Below are 19,077 nucleotides of genomic sequence, written 5' to 3'. Positions count from 1 at the left end.
CGTGCTACTGCTGCATAAATCTTGTTAGTTTACAAATTAAAACAGAAACTTCATTTAGTTTCAGAATATCAACTGTCATGGGATTCATAGAGAGAGCTCATCAAGCCAACGATCCATGATTGAGGAGATGGTCTCGAGAAATGTAGTTTCATTTGATTCTTGTAGCAATTTTTCCTCTGCTTCTTTGACAATCAGCTCAATCACGGATTCCTTCTCGTCCAAGGGTTCACGGCACATGATGCCTCCAATGACAAAGGGAGTCAACCTTCTAGCGACACCTTTCTTTAAGAGCATGGTGGAAACTTGTAATATACGAGCACACTCAGGTAGCATGTCCCATCCATGAAGTTTCAGCAGTGCAATATCTTCTCCAGCATCAAGGGATTCTATGTATTCAATGGTTTTAGGGGCATATGGCTGTTTTGCTTGAGGCCAATTAAGCCAGTCAAAAGTGCAGTCCTCAAACTGTGTAGTGAATGAAAGCATGCACAAAGTTAGAAAAGCCGGAGTTTTGTCTGGTAAAAACAGTAGAAGCCTAAAATTGTTCAAGAAAAAGCAATTACCAAGTTACAGATACACTATCACCCGATTAGGCTATCTAATCCAGAACTGGCTACATATTTTCAGAGCATTTATAGGATTTCCACCAGAGTTAGGGGGCTTGAGGCAAATAGTAAGTGATGCAGCTAGTAATTACGTGAAGTAAAAGAAACTCACTAGTGATTCATATTCACAATGTGATGAATTTTTTAGTAACTTTCCTACATAATTGGGACTAAGTGGCATGTGGCAAGCTGGCAACACAATTTTTTTCCTCATTCAAACATTAAGGCTGTACATGAAATGTGTGGGATAAAATGTTTTTCATCATTTAATGGATCAGAGTATGCCTTGGGTTTGCATCATAAGTCATAATTAACTCACAATGAACATAAAAAATCCAACCTCAACATGAAGAAAAACATAGGAACAATGACTTAACACAACAAAGAACATCTAATTTCAAGTATTAGATAACATGTCCTTCAATGTGTCTAGTTAGCTAAAAAAGCAAGCCACGTAAGGTAAAAGGGTGGGAAGAACTTTACCTTGCTTGGAAAACAGTACCCATGATCAATCGGAAAGAGGACAAATTGACCTTCATGATCTCGGGTATACAAAATATTTCCAGCATGCCTGTCTACATTGGCCAACCTGATATCCAAAACTGATATCTTGTGAACCTCTTCAACAGGAAAGACACTAGAAGCCCTGTCTTCACAACTAAAAGACTTTTTTATATACATCTGCAGAGAGCCAATCTTCAAGTTGTTAGAGAATCTCTTGTGCAAACAACTCACAAAGGCAGTTGGTGGCACACCAGAGAACCCGAAGTCCTCATGGCAATGAGAACGACGCCTATTGCTTGGATGATCCAAAATATATGCTGCCACTTCACGAATAGCCCCCTCACCAACTTGAGTACCCTTTCTCAGCCCTTCACCGTCCTTAGACACAGATGATCCTTTAGGGTTGTTCACAGCCATGGCCTCCTCATCAGTAGGTTTAAAAACAGAGATAAAATCCTGACCATTGGGATCAAACATGAGATATGTTCCTCCACGGCCCTCACGACACAATACTGGAAATTTTCCTTTATCTAACCCACTAAATGTAGACTTAATCAGATTCCTAATCACTGAAGGAAGCTCAATGTCAGGATTCACGATCTGATGCTCCAAAATTATATCTCTACAAAACTGTTTCTGGAGTGCACCCAGAGGATGAACAGGTTGAGTTCCCTGTTTGCACTCATCAGTGACTACTTCATCAGCTCCTTTCTCATTTGAATCAGAAGCCACTGTCAAAACTTCAAAGTCTTTCTCAACTGGTTTAGCTCTCACTTTGGGAGATTTAACAAGCAAGTGAAAAACAGCATCACTGTTCTTACAATACACCTGAATTTGACTCTGGTCCTCAAGCTCCTCGCCGTCAACAATCAATTCAACAGGTCCATCTCCCTTCTTAGCAATCTGCTGCTTCACAACTTGGTACTGAAACTCTTTCCCACACACAGTCCTAACAGTAATAGCTTGAATATTTGAGAGACAGAGGCCCAAGTGCAGGGCAGCCCCATCAGCCACCAGCTCTCTTCCATCAGAAACCAGCTTGTGATAGCCATGCTTGCCCGACAGAAAGGTTGAGATGGTAAAGGAATGCTTTGGAACTGGAGTTACAGGAATACTTGCCATTGATGTTTCTAAAATTAGACGATCAAGATCCAAAGCAAATAGATCCTACATCCCACACAAACAACACACACATAAAGTTTCCTTCTAAAATTAGACGATCAAGATTCAAAACGAATTGATCCTACATCCCACACAAACAACACACACATTCAGTTTCCAGCATACATCGACAACCTAAGCTTAAACCTCAAAAATTCAATTTCTAATTTCTAAGTTCAACTTGTTTAGAACATCAAACCAGATACAAGATATCAAACATCAGCCAACTGCTCATCAAATTAGCATAATTAGCAACATCAAAAGTTCTAAAACCTAAGCTTAAACCTCAAAATTTCAATTTCTAAGTTCAACTTGTTTAGAACATCAAACCAGATACGAGATATCAAAAATCAGCCAACTGCTCATCAAATTCGCATAATTAGCAACATCAAAAGTTCTAAAACCTAAGCTTAAACCTCAAATTTTCAATTTCTAATTTCAATCGACAAACATCAAACCTCAAACCAGATACAAAATATCAAACATCAAGAACATCAAACATCAATCAAAACGACAAAGATCAACCAAAACGACAAACAAACAACACATATCAAACCATATACGAAATACGATCAAACATCAAGAAAATGCAACAAAAATGCAACGAAAATGCAACAAAAAAAGAAAAAACATTCAAGATTAAAGAAGTACTTACAGAGAGTGGCTCAAACTGCTCGTCGAAGTTACGAAGCTCCATTGAAAATGAGAGAAAAAATGGAGGAAGAAAAAAAAAATTGCGAGGGAAGTGTTGATTTTAAATTTGGAAGAAAAATTTGAAGAAATGGAGCAATGGTGATGATGATGTGGGATTATCGGGGGTATTTATAAGAATGGACTTTTGATGGAATTTTTCACTATTTTTTTTTTTTTTTTGAGGCATTTTTCACTACCTAACTAAACTTGTAGTAGTATATTATACGGAGTAACTAAGGATTCGGAAACGAAGCAAGAGTCTGCAACCTAATTATGCCTATCCTATCATTAGATCAAGTTTTCATGCAGGTATGAAAAGGAAGGGTGGTACGTTTGGAAATCTCTTCGATCATCCAAAAAAGAAACTTAACAATAGTTTATGTGTTTGTATTTCTAATTTTAAGTATTGGTATAGTAGTTGTATGTCGTGTAAGACTACACAAAATCTAGCAAGTATGACTAGAGATAAATAGTAGTCTCGTGTTTTGTATGCTTACTCTGTTGTAAAAAAAATAAAAAATAAAAAATTAATAATAAAAACAAAATTGAGGCATACGGAGTAACTAAACTTGTATAACTAATCTCTATATATATCTTCACCTAAAGACGTCAAGATTATTGTTGCAAAAGACTTAACAAATTAAATGAAATGGAATAACAAATTTTCTTAGTTGAAGAGAGTGAGGGATAGCTCAAGTGGTTAGCTCTCCCGGTTCCAGGAGATTTCCGTCCTTGTGGCTCTCTAAACACACACACACACAAAATAGTTGAAAATAGGAAGGTACAATATTGATACAGGGATCACCTATCACCAATATAAAAACCAAGGTCTTTCAAGGCGGTAATCAACAGGTCAATCCATATCTGTCGCCACCAATGTAGAAAAGTGGTCTTCAGCCTAAACTCTCATATCTGCGGGTTCTTGCAGCCCACTTTCGATAAGCCAACGGCAAGATCTTGTCAAAGATGACTTGTTGCGTAGTACGGACAGATTGCAGACTGATTAAATTGGTACCGAATAATAAATTAAGAGTTTGCACTATAGTTTAGGTAAAGAGAACTATACATAGTCCGTACATCAAAATTAAAAGGCATACACCTAGCATTCACAGTAACGACTGATACACCCAATAAGGTTCATTGTCTCATTTGTCTGTCATAGAAAGATGAGCTCTATGCTGAAATGAGGTAACTGAAGCTTAAACTTGTAACTAAGGGGGGAAAAGATAATGTTTAAGACATCAATCTTCCCACATAAAGTGAAACTTGCCTAAAGGAAAGCTAGGTAACCTACTTCCCTAATCTTGTAGAACTTACCACAATCTTTCTACTTAAAGAGCCAGGGGAATTTAAACATAAATCACTGTAAAAAAAAAAGAAAAAAAGACCTGTTTTCTGCAGATTAATGGAATTTTCCTTCTCATTTTCTTCAAGGTTTCAGAAGTATCAAGCATTGAAAACTTTTCAGAAGTATCAAGCATTGAAAACTCAAACAAACAGATACCAGATCTGTAGCTAATAACAAAAGGCGAGAACAAAATTCATCTATTGGGAGTAGCATTGACAGGATGCAGCCATCCACTGCAATTTTTATTTTTTTTGAAATGAGCCATCCACTGCAATTGTATATGATAAACTTGCTCACTTCTAAATGTTCTAATGTTCTAAGCACATCATGCTTATCATAGCATAAAGCTCCTCAGCTTTGACAAGGCCTCCACAGTGAGGCTACATTTAGGCCCCGAACGCTTGACCATTGGGTGTTTTTTATTCTGATGATCGAAAGTAGAGAAACAAATAACTATGACGGTCAGATTATCAAAGCTCTTGAGCCTTAAAGCCTCTCTGACTAGCTCCTCAGCACATAGTTGTGGATCATTGTGCTTCCTTAATCCATTTCGCACAAAGTTGACAGCTTGTTGACTTGACATTACATCCCAGATTCCGTCACACCCCATTACAAGAAACTCATCATCTTCAGTCAAGAATATCTGTCTTAGTTCAGGTTCGGCAATGAGGGGTGAGGCTGAACCCTTAGGAAGCTTCATTTCCCAGTCCCCTAGTGCTCTTGTCACTGCTAAAACACCGTTTAGATACTCATCATCTACATAGCCACCTAGTTCTTCAACTCGTCTCTTTTCTGATGGGTAAATAGGCTTGTGGTCCTGCGACATATCTATTGCTTTTCCTTTCTGGCATAGGACAGCACGACAATCACCAGCGTTTGCAACTAGCAAGAACCTGAAAGAGAACCAGGATAATGATGAATGATCAAAAACAGCTTCATTGAAAGTTTAAACTGAACTAAACTAAACTAGCTCACTCAATAGTGCGTAGTTAAGATAATTCAAGTATAAGTCCATGCTCATGGTGCATTATTGAATATTGAGTACAGATCCGAGCAACACCTAATACAACAAGAAAAAGAGGAGGCATATGTACTGTAATTAAAAGAAAGTAAAGAAAAGAAGGAATACCTTCCCAAAACCAAAGCTGTAAGAGCAGTTGTTCCTGTAAAAGTACTGATGCTGCTATCCTCAAAAATGGCTAGATCTGCAAGAAGAAAGGCATTGCGGAGGCAATTCTCCACTTCTTGAAGATATAAGTCGTTCAATTCAGAGGCTTCGGGAAAGTTCACATCTTCAAAAAAGAACTTTTTCACATTTTTCCTGACATAAGCTGCTGCTTCAGGACCTCCATGACCATCAAAAACCCCATAAAAAGCACTTGGCTTGGGACAACTAGACATTGAGTCAAAGTGCAGAGAAAGATCATCAATCCTTATATGTTCATCCTCCATACGCTTACGTGGCCCAATATCAGCAGAGCTACCTGAGCGAATTTTTGGTACAAACTGCAGTACATCAGATGGGGTCGTTTTATCCTGAAACAAAATACGATTTCTTCTTATTAAAATTAATTAGAATAAATAAATTATAAACAATTACAGAGCAACTCCCAACTCCCACTAGGCAACTACACATTATCAGATCATATGTTCCAAGTCAAATCCCTACATTGTTGGCAAATTTATTTAAGCATTGTAAAACAGAGAGAGTAACACATTCTAAATTCGCTATTGACAATTCAAATTATCGTATATGACAGTCCATATATATAGATTATTTCAATTAGGCTTATGATGACACAACTCAGATATGGTGCAAATTTATTTGCTCGGTTGATTAAAATACTGGTTACAATTAAATAAACATGAATTTAATATAATGTATAATGTGTAGTCTATCCAATAACTTTAAGGCATTATGAACACAATAAACTATCAAAATTTAAACGCTCAAGTTTCAATCCCATAAATCTTGAGTTTCATACACAACAATTTTGCCAATCTTATTAATAATTCATCACCTAAACCCTGAACCTCAATTCAGGTTTCAAAACTCTTATTCTCTGGAAATTAACATCAATCAAACAATTGAATGAAAATCTAACGATAATAAGTAAAATTAAATGAACAATATCACATAATTTTGCCAATCTTATTAACAATTCATCCCCTAAACCTTCAACCTCAATTCTTGTTTCAAAACTCTCATTCTCTGGAAATTAACATCAATCAAACAATTGAACGAAAATCTAACGATAATATGTAAAATTAAATAAACAATATCACATAATTTTGCCAATCATATTAACAATTCATCACCTAAACCCTCAACCTCAATTCTTGTTTCAAAACTCTCATTCTCTGGAAATTAACATCAATCAAACAATTGAACGAAAATCTAACGATAATAAGTAAAATTAAATGAACAATATCACATAATTTTGCCAATCTTATTAACAATTTATCACCTAAGCCCTCAACCTCAAATCTCGTTTCACAACTCTCATTCTCTGGAAATTAACCTCAATCAAACAATCGAACGAAAATCTAACGATAATATGTAAAATTAAACGAACAATATCACATAATTATCATCAGCAAACAAGAGAAGTGCAAAAATAAATATAGATAATAAAAACTTACAGCTTGTAAGCAAGAGACCGCAAAACTAGGGCAAACGTTTTCAGTTTCTGCATCCATATTCTTCCTATTTCGATGAAATTCCCAGTAATTTCAATAATCCAAATTCCAATTTCAGAAAACAAACACACACAAGTTCTTCAAAGAATCGGTTGTTTTTTTGTTTTTTGTTAGTGAGCTATGAACAAGGGCAAAACCGCCTTTATATAAACGAGTAAACCGCCTTTACCTTTACTCGGTAATATGGAGGCCAATTGACTAAATTGATAATCACGGAGTAAAAAAAACCCTAGCAACAATTTAGTAAATAAAATAATATGGCGACAATTTGGTAAAAAAGCTAACCCCAAGCGATAATTTGGTAAATAAAATAATTTCGGTGACAATTTGGTAAAAAAAGCTAACCCCGCGACAATTTGGTAAAAAAATCATCTCAGGCGACAATTAACCTAAAATATACAAAAAAAATTTCGACAAACTACTCATAAGTGTTTAATTTAATTCATTTTTCATGGTTTTCTTACCTAAATCTCCAACCACTTTTTCGGAATTAACAATTTGAAGAAAAATTATTGTTTAAATATTAATTTTCACGTAATTTTCCTACTCTCTATATTATCCATTTTCTTAAAAAATGAGGTTGAAAAGGAGATGACATATTAATAAAATTTTAAAATGACAAAAATAATTTAAAAAAATATAATAATGTATTGAATTAGGAAATTTGAATATTTTGTCGGAAAAAAAAGTAGATATTTTGGTCTAAATATCGCCTGAGAATAATATCTTTTTACCAAATTGTCACTTGGAGTTAACTTTTTTTTTACCATATTGTCGTCGGAGATATTTTTTTTACCAAATTGTCACTAGGGTCTTTTTTATTTACCAATCTGGTCAATTGGCCGTAATATAGAAGATGTTTTTTTTAAAAAGTTTATTTTAAATAGAAGGTGTCACAACTCACGACAGACATGTTATTATACTTCGTAATATGGTATAAGGCCTATTATTGTCTTTTTACGGAAAAAAGTAGAGGTACACATAGGGCATGTTCTGTTCAGCTTAATTTCAATTCAGTTCAATTCATTTCAATTCATCTCCAATCAGTTTCTAATTTCTTTCTCTCATAAACAATCTAGTTCAGTTCAGTTCAGCTCCAATCGGTTCAGTTCAGTAAATCAAAACAGACCTATAGTGTACAATATTCTTTTTTTTTTTTTGAAACAACGCTGCGAATTATCATTAAAGGAGATCGATTTCCGTCAAAGTTGTCAAGCTTTGGGGGAAAGACCAAGAGAAACACATTCATTACATCCTCTAGTTTCCCATCGTGCAACACTATGGGCTAGAGTATTACCCGCACGTTTAACATGAGAAAAACAAAACGAACTAAAACAAGACGCTAAGCTATTAATATCATCATATAACAGGAAGATAGGAGAGAAGCCCTTTGCCTTCGATTTTACAGCATTCACCACACCTGCTGCATCAGACTCAAGGTGCACGTTGATAAAGCCCAACCTCCTCGCCACTTGCAACCCATATCTGCAGGCTGCTGCCTCAGCAGCATCCACATCCCAGCCAGCCCCAACTTCACGAATAGCAGCAGCTAGATAGTACCCTGCTCACTCCTAATAACCACGCCCAGCCCTGTCCTCACCCCTAAATGCGCATCACAATTCACTTTTACCATACCAGCAGCAGGGCAATGCCAAGTGCTCGTAGCATTGTTCCCAACAGGAGCTAATCTAGCAGTCTTCACAGCATATTCAGCACTCTCCTTCACATAATGCACCCACCCACGAGCTACATCGACGGCATTAAAATTGACTTGCTCGAAGATAGCCTTGTTTCGACAATGCCATGATGCCCAAGCAAGGGTGGCAGTAGAGAGCAGCTCCTCCTTCGATAGATTCTTTGAACACCACAAAAATCGCTCCACGAAGCTACTTGCGGGGGCATTACTCACCTGGGATACAAGTGGGCTTGCTGCCCATATTTCTGCTGCTGCCTTACATTCGAAAGTGGCGTGTATGATAGACTCCTCAGGGGCGTTGCAAATGCTACAGCTCTTCTCAGTGACAATGTGGCGATAGAACAATCTTTTTTTAACAGCGAGAAAGCCCATACATGCTCTCCACAAGAAATGATGTAGTTTCGGGGGACACTTCAGAGACCAGATCAGCTTCCAAACCTCATTCATATCACACCCCTGCATTACAGACGGAACTTTCTTGCATAACCAGTACCCCGATCTCACCGAGTAAGCGCCATCCTTAGATGGCCACCAAAACATTTTGTCAACGGGGCAGCTTGGAGACAAAGGGATCTTGAGGATTTTTGTTGTATCCTCACTGTTAAAATTGCTTGAAATAATGCTCATATCCCATTCACCACAATTATGATCGATTAGATCGCACACTCTTAGTGTACAATATTCTTTTGTACACCACCAATTAAATTATGCCAAATCAGCTAGCTTAAGAGGGAAACTAAAAATAAAAGAGGGAAAAAGAGGGAAGCTTGGGCGGGAATTATTTTACCCATTTACCGCTTATACATATTGTGGTGGGATTGTTTTCACTTGGGCGGCAATTATAGCAAACAATTAATGTGAAATAGAATTAACTTTCCCAAAAATCTTATGAATATCTTATGAACTGAACTGAACTGAAATTAAGTTGAAATGAACAGGCCCTTAATCTTAATAAAAAAGTTATATTTTTATGTGTTATAAATAATACAGTAACCTTGAATAGATTTCTTAAGCAATAAAGTTTTATGTTTAGATATGGGGAGGGGGAACGGGTTGCTGGCGGTGGGACGGGGAGAGAGAGATCGAGCTGCCGGCCGTGGAGGTTGCCGGTTGTGGCTGGGTTTGGGTTTAGGGATTTTTCATTTAAAAAAAAAAAAACTTTTTTTTTGTAAACCATTGCTACACTGACACGTGTATGTGGTGGGTCCCACTAACGGATTTTCATCCAAGAATCCGTTAAGTGGTGGTGAAATCAATTTTTGGAGTTTTTTTGGTGGTGTTATAATAAAAAGTTTTTTTTTTTGTGGTGTTATAATCAAATTTTGGGTCTTTTTGTGGTGTTATTTTCTAAAATTTCCTGTATGGAATAATGAATTTAACAGAGTTAAATTTGTTCTACCCAAGCTTATATACTACTATTTCTTATCAGTAAAAAAAATTCTACTTACTATTGCTACACTGTCTCTAGCTGCGAAAGCTAATATATCTGCACATGACACGACCCCTTTGCATTCAGCTTCAAGTCTAGTCTTTATATTGTCGATGACTTCAAACCCTCGAAGACTGGGATTGTTTGCTGGTGAATCCTTCTCAGCTGTGTTTGCAGAAGTGGAGTCGATGAGAACGGATCCATCACACCCCTGAAAAGATCAGAAAGAAAACTTGCTTAGGGAAATTTAGATTTTAAGTTCACTGAAGAATAGATAACATGCTGCAGTGAAAGTTGGTTTAGCTTGTAGACTTTAGTCTTTTCGATAATTAAATATATAATTGCATATACCAACTTAATGATTGTTTCCTTGGAATTTAGCTAGGAAGGTTACTGAAAAGACACCCAGGTTAAGGAATAAAATCCCACTAATTTTCGGTTATAACTTGGCTTTGTAATAACTGGCTGCTGAACAAAACTAGGAAGGTGCAAAAAAATGCAAAAGTTGTATAGTCAGATTATTAGTAACTTACTCTAACGAAACAGTCATGGAAATGCAGCCTTACGAGGCCAGCAGCATATCCCCTGTCACTGAAAAATGCTTCTCGGACCTCATTTTTTACGATGAACTCAGCCATAGGGCATGACTGCATATAAAACCCTCGTTGAAGTTGTGCTTCTAAGAAACCAGTAAGACTTAATATGACCAAGATTGAAAAGGCTATAGTAGTTGAAATTTGAAGACGTTTCCTAATTTGACTCATCTTTGTTTTTCTGTACTGATACTTCTGACAATGTCTGTTTACTTACTCTGAAGATCTTGTGCACCTCTGAAGGGACTTTTATAGTCAAAGTGAGACAATATAAAATTATATATTTGCGCCACAATTTTAACAATCTTAGTTTATTTAATGTTCCATGATCTTAATTCTTAGTGCGTTATACAGAAGTAGTATACTGTCATGACTCATTAGTGTTTTGATGTTTACAGACAATTGGGAAGATAAGACAAAGAGGATTGGTTAGGCCTACAATTATTTATTTGATTGTGGTCATTTACAGGCACTCCTTGCTTAGTAAGTGCTAATTAATGTTATTGACCCGTAAAAAGTGGCTTCGCTTATGGATCAATCAGGAAGTGTCCACTGTGTAGTGATTTGAGTGGTGGAAAACTGAGGACTGTGGAGCATTGCAGTTGAAGATTGATATGGAATACTTAACAAGATTAATAATAAGTAAGTTTGATTGTGCTCTAGAGTTACGCCGCCTTTGTCTTCTATCTAATCTTAAACCTGTAAACTTACCACTAATATTTGACTAATTGTATATTTTACTTCTGCAGCAAATAAAAGTTCAGATTGATGGACTGTGATGCTAAGCAACTTATATTTCACTAGGGAAGATAATTAGGATATAATAAGATAAATGACTGATCAAGGTCAAAACTTGAGAAATCCCTTTCAGAACGCAACAGAAATGCATGACAGTATTCCCATTGATGTAGTGGGGGCTTGCTCAGGGGTATCTAAATGTACCCTTCAATTGTATGTGTAATGTATATTTACTCGGACAGTCGGACTTGATAACCCACAGGTATGTCGATTGTCCCAGTGCTAGGCTCGACTATCTTATGATTTGGTGCAAATCAATTAAATATTGAAATGCTCATTCTCATGTTGGGTTGTTTAGTATCCAACATGGATCCTTGAGGTATAATGAAGAGTTCGCGTAACATAGTATGTAACTTTTAACTGGTTCTTCAGAGAAGGGATTTTGTCACACTTGAACTTGAAGGTACACTTGAACTTGAGACCTTCAAGTCACCTTGGAACAATTTTCCGTTAGGTGAAAAGGTATTAATAAGGTCTCTTTTGAAATTTTGGATCAGGTTTAATTAGTAAGGTACATGTAAATTTATCATTTGGTTTCATTTTAACACTAACACATAATTCTCCAAGAAAATTAATAAACTCTAACATTCCTGAAACTCTATCCTTGTTATATAGTCTGACAATTCAGGAAACATTTTGAGAATGGTAGCCCAAGATTTAAATTGGCTTAAAGAAGCCTTTAGTAGTAAAGTAGTAAACAGAATTACAGTAACAGCAGCAAATGCAGCAAATTCTGCTCTGTGGCGAAGTTGTCTATTCCTTTTATGGGTTAATCACCCTGCAATTAGCTCGAATCTCTCCTTGATCACCAGTCAGAACTTGAATCTGGCTCATCTTGATCATAGCTTGAGCAAAATATCTGCGCCAAGCAAAACCGTTTGCTGCATAATCTGCTGCATCTCGAGCAGTTTTCTGACTGTCTAGGAGCGCCTGATCAGAGGTAAATAGACCGCCATGTTGGAAAAGATTTTGTCTGAAGAATAAGAAACGAATAAAGGATATCGAAAAGGTTGAAGATTGCTTTATATTGGAGTTTGATCCCTATGAATCATTTGATCTTTCTTCACTCTCCAAGTGCCTAGAAGAAGTTCAAGATGCTCCTAACATTGTTGTTATCGCCGAAAAAGGCCAGGTAGTATTAGTTTAATAACCTGCTGTCTATTTTTGTCAGCAATATTTGTAAATAGCTGTGTACATTTCCTACAAATAAAAGTTTGTATGTTTGGTTAATTGGTTTTCTGTAATGATGTTGATGATAATAATGTCCCTTTTAAAATAATTGGCAGGTGGCTTGTAGAGACTGTCCACATCCAAGGCACCTCTGTGTCGTCCACCCTTTCAACAAAACTCGCCACGAAACTCACTGCAAAATGGTATCCTTTGCTAATATTATCTGTCTCTCATTGCTAATATCATTACCTCTTTTTGTTAAATGGTAGACAGTTGTTTCTTCGATTAAGCATTCGATATGTCTGATCGGCTTCTTGGTATAATTGCAGTGCTATTGCTGTGTTTGTGATAGCCCAGCATCTTGCAAGAAATGGGCCAAAAAGTTTTCAAATATTGCTGCGAAGCATTGTGATGCTACTGGTAACAAGGTTTACGAAGGAAGTGTAAACCGTATATGGCATTATGGTGTCCAGTGAGTGATTGGATGCTTAGGATCTGAAGATTGAAGATTGGTTTTTGCATGCTCGAAAACATCGACAAGATTAAGCAAGGAAGATGTATGGAATATTGTTCTAACAACGGAGCTAGGAAGACTATTAACTTTAGGGTCCAACTCTGTTTCACAAGAGCTTTGAGGATTTTGGTGGTTTAAATCTCTTTCTTTTGTCACCTCGATGATCTCCCTCCAATTTCATGAATGTCCTATAAAAATCCATACTCCGTACAAGCTAAGAGTTTCTTAACTTCATGTATCTTAATCTCTTCACACTTTGTTTCTAGAGTTAGTCAAAAACCGACTCAATAGAAACCGCTCACAAAAAAAAAAAAAAAAAAAAAAAAAAAATTGTATTTCTACTTTAATACAATATTTTAGCATGGTTTAAATCAATCAATCAATAATCAATAACATAATACTAAAACAGACACCAAAAATGACACGTGTTACTTCCTGGTTCTGTCATTTTCCCTCCAAAAGCTTTTTCTATTTTTTTTTTTTTTTTAATTATCTCAGTCCTTATATAAAATATTTCTCTATAATTTTATTTAAATTATATATATCAAGTCTACAATTTAAATATATTTGGATTAAAATATTTTACATATGTAAATATTCTATTATGAAATATTATATAACAGTAAATATATTTGATTCTCTTTTATAATAAATTGAATATTTGAATTGATAATACCACAATAATAGAAATCTTACATAATACTTACTATAATAATAGCACAGTATAACTATGTACGATTTGGTGAATGAGTGAATCATTACACTTACTATAATAATTAGGGGTGAGCAAGACCGGGTACCCGGTCAAATATCTCGGACCCGGAATTGGATCCAGTCACAACCGGGTCCTGAAATTTGGAACTGGTCCCGGTTCCGATCATACCGGGTCCTAGTTTTGTAGACTTGGTCCTGGAACTGGTGGGTACCAGTTCCTAAACCGGGTACCCGGTTCCAGCAAACATAAATTAGAAAAAAAGAAAAAAAAACTGCACCAACCACATGTCTCCATCGCACCACCCCTGCAACTTCACCACGCCATCCCTCAATTACACAATGCTACACCATAGATGAATTCCTTACCAAATGAAAAAATACCCCCAAATTCTCAAAGTTTCAAACCAACTCAAGATTATCACTCTAAAAACATATTAGATCTACAAAAAATTAACTAATTTCAGAAAGAAATGAAAACTAAACACAATATTTAATTACTAGTCGATTAAGAAGAAAAAATGGCAAAAAAAAAGAGAGAACTTACAAAATATTCAATGAATAAAGATGAAAATGAAGAAAATGAAACAACTAAAAAATTAAAGGAAGAAAAGGATGATTTAAAGTCTGACTTGTTTTGTATCTAACAAATGAGTGAAGCATGACATGTGAAACGGCAGATAGATGATAGATAAATTAGGTTTTAGTGATATTATGGACCTTTTGGTTAATGGGCTGGGCTTGTATGCAAACTTAGTCATACTATATTTCAAGGATTTTTACTAGTACCGGGTACCCACTGGGTACCGGGTCCAAATTATTAGGAATTGGATCTGGTCCCAGTTAAAACCGGGTCCCAATTTTCGGATTTGGAACTAGTCCCGCCGGGTTCAATTCCAAGTCCGGACCCGCCGGTTCTCAACCAGTTCCGGATCCAATACCGGGTACCCAGTTTTTTTGCTCACCCCTAATAATAATAGCACAATATAACTATGCATGAGTTGGTAAATCATTACACTTACTATATAACTAATGATTTGATCTTATACATTTAGATGAGCGCACAAAATGTGAAGTTTTTGATCTTATACGCACAAAGGGTTAGATCTTATACGGCATAATTTCCTGTTGATTTGATCTTCATACTACTTAATTAAACAAAACTTTTTTTTGTTAAGTTTCAATAATTTATCCTATATAAATAAATCTATGAATAAATGTGCAAAACATCATTTTTATCATGGTAACAAATCATTGTTCAATTAAAGATATTAGTCCTATCAATGAGCATGTAGTTATACAGGCTAGAGTAATTAGGTTATGAATTGTACCTTCAAAAGTCTTTGCTTTGAGGTAATATCATTTTTTTTATTGCAACATATATTATTGGATTTTTTACTGATATAGTGGAAACTTCCAATTCAACATGAGATGGCAAACCAACCAAGTGGCTCACTTTTCAGTTGGAAGATTTGCAGTAATTACTATGAATTATTTGAATCTTAATATAACATTGCTATCGTATATATACACATTTTTTTTAAAAGAATGTTATTGATTATTTTTAAAAATATTTCAGGAAAAATGTTTTGAGTTGCACTTTATGGGATAGGTATGCGAATCAAATGCAAGATTATTTGAATGAGCATCCAGGTTGTCAAGTTATATTGATAGTGCAATTCGTAAAAATAAAGAATTGGAATGGTATATGTAATAATACATTTTGGTCTTGAAATTAATTGATTCTAATTATATAAATTCATGTACTTATTATTTATCAATTAAAAGGTATTGTGGGAACACAAAGTTCACTATTTGTAACAAGACTGCATATTAATTCAAATTGGACTAGACATTAGACTAGACATATTAGTTCACTATTTTTTGACGAGATATCTGCTGGAGTTAATGATGAAATTGGACTAGACGTTGCTGACATAATTACAAGTTGTGAACTCTATGTGTATCTTGCTTAAATACTCTATGAAATAAATTAGATAAATTGAAACATTTTTAAAGCGATTGGTGATCAACTATCTTTATTTCACCATTCTACTTTATTTATATTTTTACTTTATTTAATCAGTATATGTTTACGTTTTGTATTATTCATAATTTAATTAAGTCCTCGATATTCATTGTGTATCTTTGATTTTTTTTTTTAATTTATTTTGTTTGTTATATAGCTATATAATTAATGTATGATTTGTTTTAGACTTACCGTGCATGGCACGAGTCCTAAACTATTAATAACTTAATATTAAAACAGACACCGCGAGTGACACGTGTCACATCATGGTGCTGTTTTTTTTCTCCAAAACTCCCCTTCCCTTTTTAACTTTTTTTTTAATATTTTATTTTATAATAATATCTTTCCATATCTTTGATATTATTTTTATAACAAATATATATTCTTCTTACTTAGTGTTTATTATTTTCTATACACATTTAGCTAAATAATTATCCCAACTACTTTTTAATTATTTTGTAAATGGAGTATTATTAAATTTTGCCAAAAACATAATAATTTGATTCAATCATATTATAAATGTTAAAGAAATTACTTCAAAACATCACTTAATTTATTTTTTTCAAATACCTCTAGCTAATATTTTATTTCAATTTCAATATAACTATATATTCAAATTAATTACAATTTTGTTTTTGAAATTTTACTACTACGTATATATTATCACAAATTAAGGATTTATAGAGTATAGTATTATTATAAAATAAATGTTGTGTTTGACAATTATATCATATGTCTAAATCTAGGGAAAGATAAAATATCAATCAATTTTTTTTTTATAAATTACGTAATTAAAAAATCAATATCTTAGTAAAAGAAAAAAAATATATTATCTTTTGCTGAGACACTTAATTGAGATGATAAATTTATTACATTTGTCATTCATAAATGATCTGCATACTAAAAGACATATCGTACCAAACGTAGTGACAATTGACATTTCCTTTTGTATATGTGTGTGTATTTTGTGCACTTTTGCTAATAGTTTCAGTGGAGATTTTAGTCTGTTGTTTGATTAATTTTTTATGTTTATCAAATCAAACCCTGCCTAAAAAAATTCTCGGGTTTGGATAGCCCAATCCATTTTTGTTTAATATTTTGCTTTGCCTATTAATATAGATTATGACATTATAATTTCTATATATTTGATGTGTATATATGTTTAATCAAATTTTGTTTGTTGGATATAATTAATTTTCTTAAAAAACATTAGACTTATCGTGCATGGCACGAGCCTTAAGCTAGTTCAAAATAAACCTAAGCCAACTTTATGCAATCCAATCCAGACACCCGAATTGACACCTCTATTCATTCACTTATCTTACTCTTTGATTCAAAAAAAGTGGACTTGTTTCAAGTCTATGCAAATTTTGTGATGACTCATCACTAGCTTTTATATCAAACAAAAAATTGGTGATGACTTACTTGTAACATTGGTTTCAATTATAAAGCTTTAAATGCACGTGATGCATGTTTTACCTTTCTAAAAACATATACTCCGTATGACAATTCATATTAATATATTATAATAATTGAAAGTGTTTCATTCGTCCCTTGTTACTTTTCCCATGCCTTCTCATTTTTAGAGTCCCGAATTATATTTCTCATTTCCCTTTATAGCTATAATTATACCTCAAATAAAAATATACTCCCTTCGTTCTTTTATTAGAGTCTCATTTCTCATTTTTCATGGAAATTAAGGTTTTTGTAGATTCCTAGATTCCTTAATGACAGGCTAAAGTCGTATCACCTAATCAAAAGTAATTCCTAAAACCACTAACTAATAATAGATAGGGAAGTAGAGTCAATCCACAGGGAAACAAGTCTTTCTATTCCTAATTAATTATTATAATCTAAATTATTAAGTAACCAAAAGTTGTTATTTAAAGGAACTATACTACGAAGAATATGAGTAGGGAGAAATCAAATAATAAAAGACCTAGGGGATAGGTTCACCAATAAATAATATTCCAGGGTAAAATATAACAATCAATCATCAATGCATCAATTAATCAGATCATAAAGGGCTTTCGCTACGTATTACAATCACAGAGTTGATTTACCGGTATTAAATCTCATCTCTCGAATCTCAACCTAACCATTTATAAATTAGTTTGCCTATTGAAAGTAAGCCTAAACATCAATTCTCATATCTCGAATCTCGAATCAATATTGCTAAACTCATACGAATTAAATCTGGCCAAATCTAACCGCATAACATTAAATCAATCAATAGGAAATTAATCAAGTATTGACAATTAACACTAATAAATTACCCCTTCATATTATTTATGGATCCCCATAACCCTAGAAAGAAAATTACTCACACATAATTAAATATAAACTAAACAAAGAAATTAAACAAGTCATGATGAAAGAAAGAGAATAAATAACTGAGATTAAAGGAGAAGAAATCGTTACCAAAGTTGAAGGAAACAAGAGATGGAATTAAACAAAGAGTTGTAGAGAGAGAAAATAATACTAGAGTTTAAGAGGAGAGAGAAAGAAAAGTTAGAGAGAGAAAGAGAGAGGGATTAAGGGAAGGGAGAAAAGAATACTAAACTCGCTTAACAAAAGCGTATATATACTAAGCTCGAAAATCCTAAGTTAAAACAACTTAAACGACGCTTAAACTTCTCCTCAGAAACACGCACCCGATCAGGCGAGGCACCGCCCGATCGAGTCCGCCTTTTTTCCATCATGGGCGTCTCTCGCGCCCAGCCGGGCGCGAGGCCTTTTTCTTCATTAACCCCGCCCGGTCGGGCGCGCCTTCGGGCGGGAGCTTCCTTGGCCGGGAAGGACACTTGGGCAAGCTTGGACTTCGATTGAGCTCCGATTCTCGGCCCAATCCGGATTTCCACTTTGGGGCTTGAATACTCGGTGTCCAATACTCGGTATCTCATATGTCGAGCCCTTAATCACCGGTTCGAAGACTCTCACCGGCCTTGGGCTATAAAGGATGGTCGTGCTCCTCTAATGCTCGTAGTCGCTCCATAAAATCCCGGGAAAATGTTCCAAGAGTGCAATTCCCTATAAAACTCAACCAAAACTACGAAAGCACTAGAAAACACATATTAGTAATAAAAGTGGCTCTAAAAAGCCAAAAGCACTATTAATTATGACCAA

The 19,077-nt window shown here is 34.8% G+C and overlaps 1 protein-coding gene and 1 pseudogene across 1 annotated transcript; both read right to left on the bottom strand.

Moving 5' to 3' along the window:
- Nucleotides 1-4: 4 nt before the first annotated feature.
- On the bottom strand, nt 5-2,967 carry LOC145565489 (phosphatidylinositol 4-kinase gamma 3 pseudogene; annotated as a pseudogene).
- A 1,540-nt stretch (nt 2,968-4,507) lies between these two features.
- LOC145564254 (putative protein phosphatase 2C 49) lies at nt 4,508-7,103 on the bottom strand. The gene is made up of 3 exons (XM_081624580.1): nt 6,955-7,103; nt 5,441-5,847; nt 4,508-5,204 (listed from the first exon to the last, which is right to left on the bottom strand). Exons 1-3 carry the CDS (start codon nt 7,009-7,011, stop codon nt 4,646-4,648), a joined length of 1,023 nt encoding a protein of 340 aa, XP_081480706.1. The 5' UTR covers nt 7,012-7,103; the 3' UTR covers nt 4,508-4,645.
- Between the last annotated feature and the right edge of the window lie 11,974 nt (nt 7,104-19,077).

This window comes from Chenopodium album, chromosome 10 (genome assembly GCF_948465745.1).
Source record: "Chenopodium album chromosome 10, dcCheAlbu1.1, whole genome shotgun sequence".
Lineage (NCBI taxonomy): Eukaryota > Viridiplantae > Streptophyta > Magnoliopsida > Caryophyllales > Amaranthaceae > Chenopodium > Chenopodium album.
This window is presented reverse-complemented; position numbering and strand designations above follow the sequence as displayed.

Coding starts and splice junctions, on each gene's coding strand:
- LOC145564254 (XM_081624580.1), bottom strand. CDS start 7,011: ATGGATGCAGAAACTGAAAACGTTTGCCCTAGTTTTGCGGTCTCTTGC. Junction 5,848..6,954: donor CGGTCTCTTGCTTACAAGCT/GTAAGTTTTTAT, acceptor ATTTTGTTTCAG/GATAAAACGACCCCATCTGA. Junction 5,205..5,440: donor ACAGCTTTGGTTTTGGGAAG/GTATTCCTTCTT, acceptor GTTCTCTTTCAG/GTTCTTGCTAGTTGCAAACG.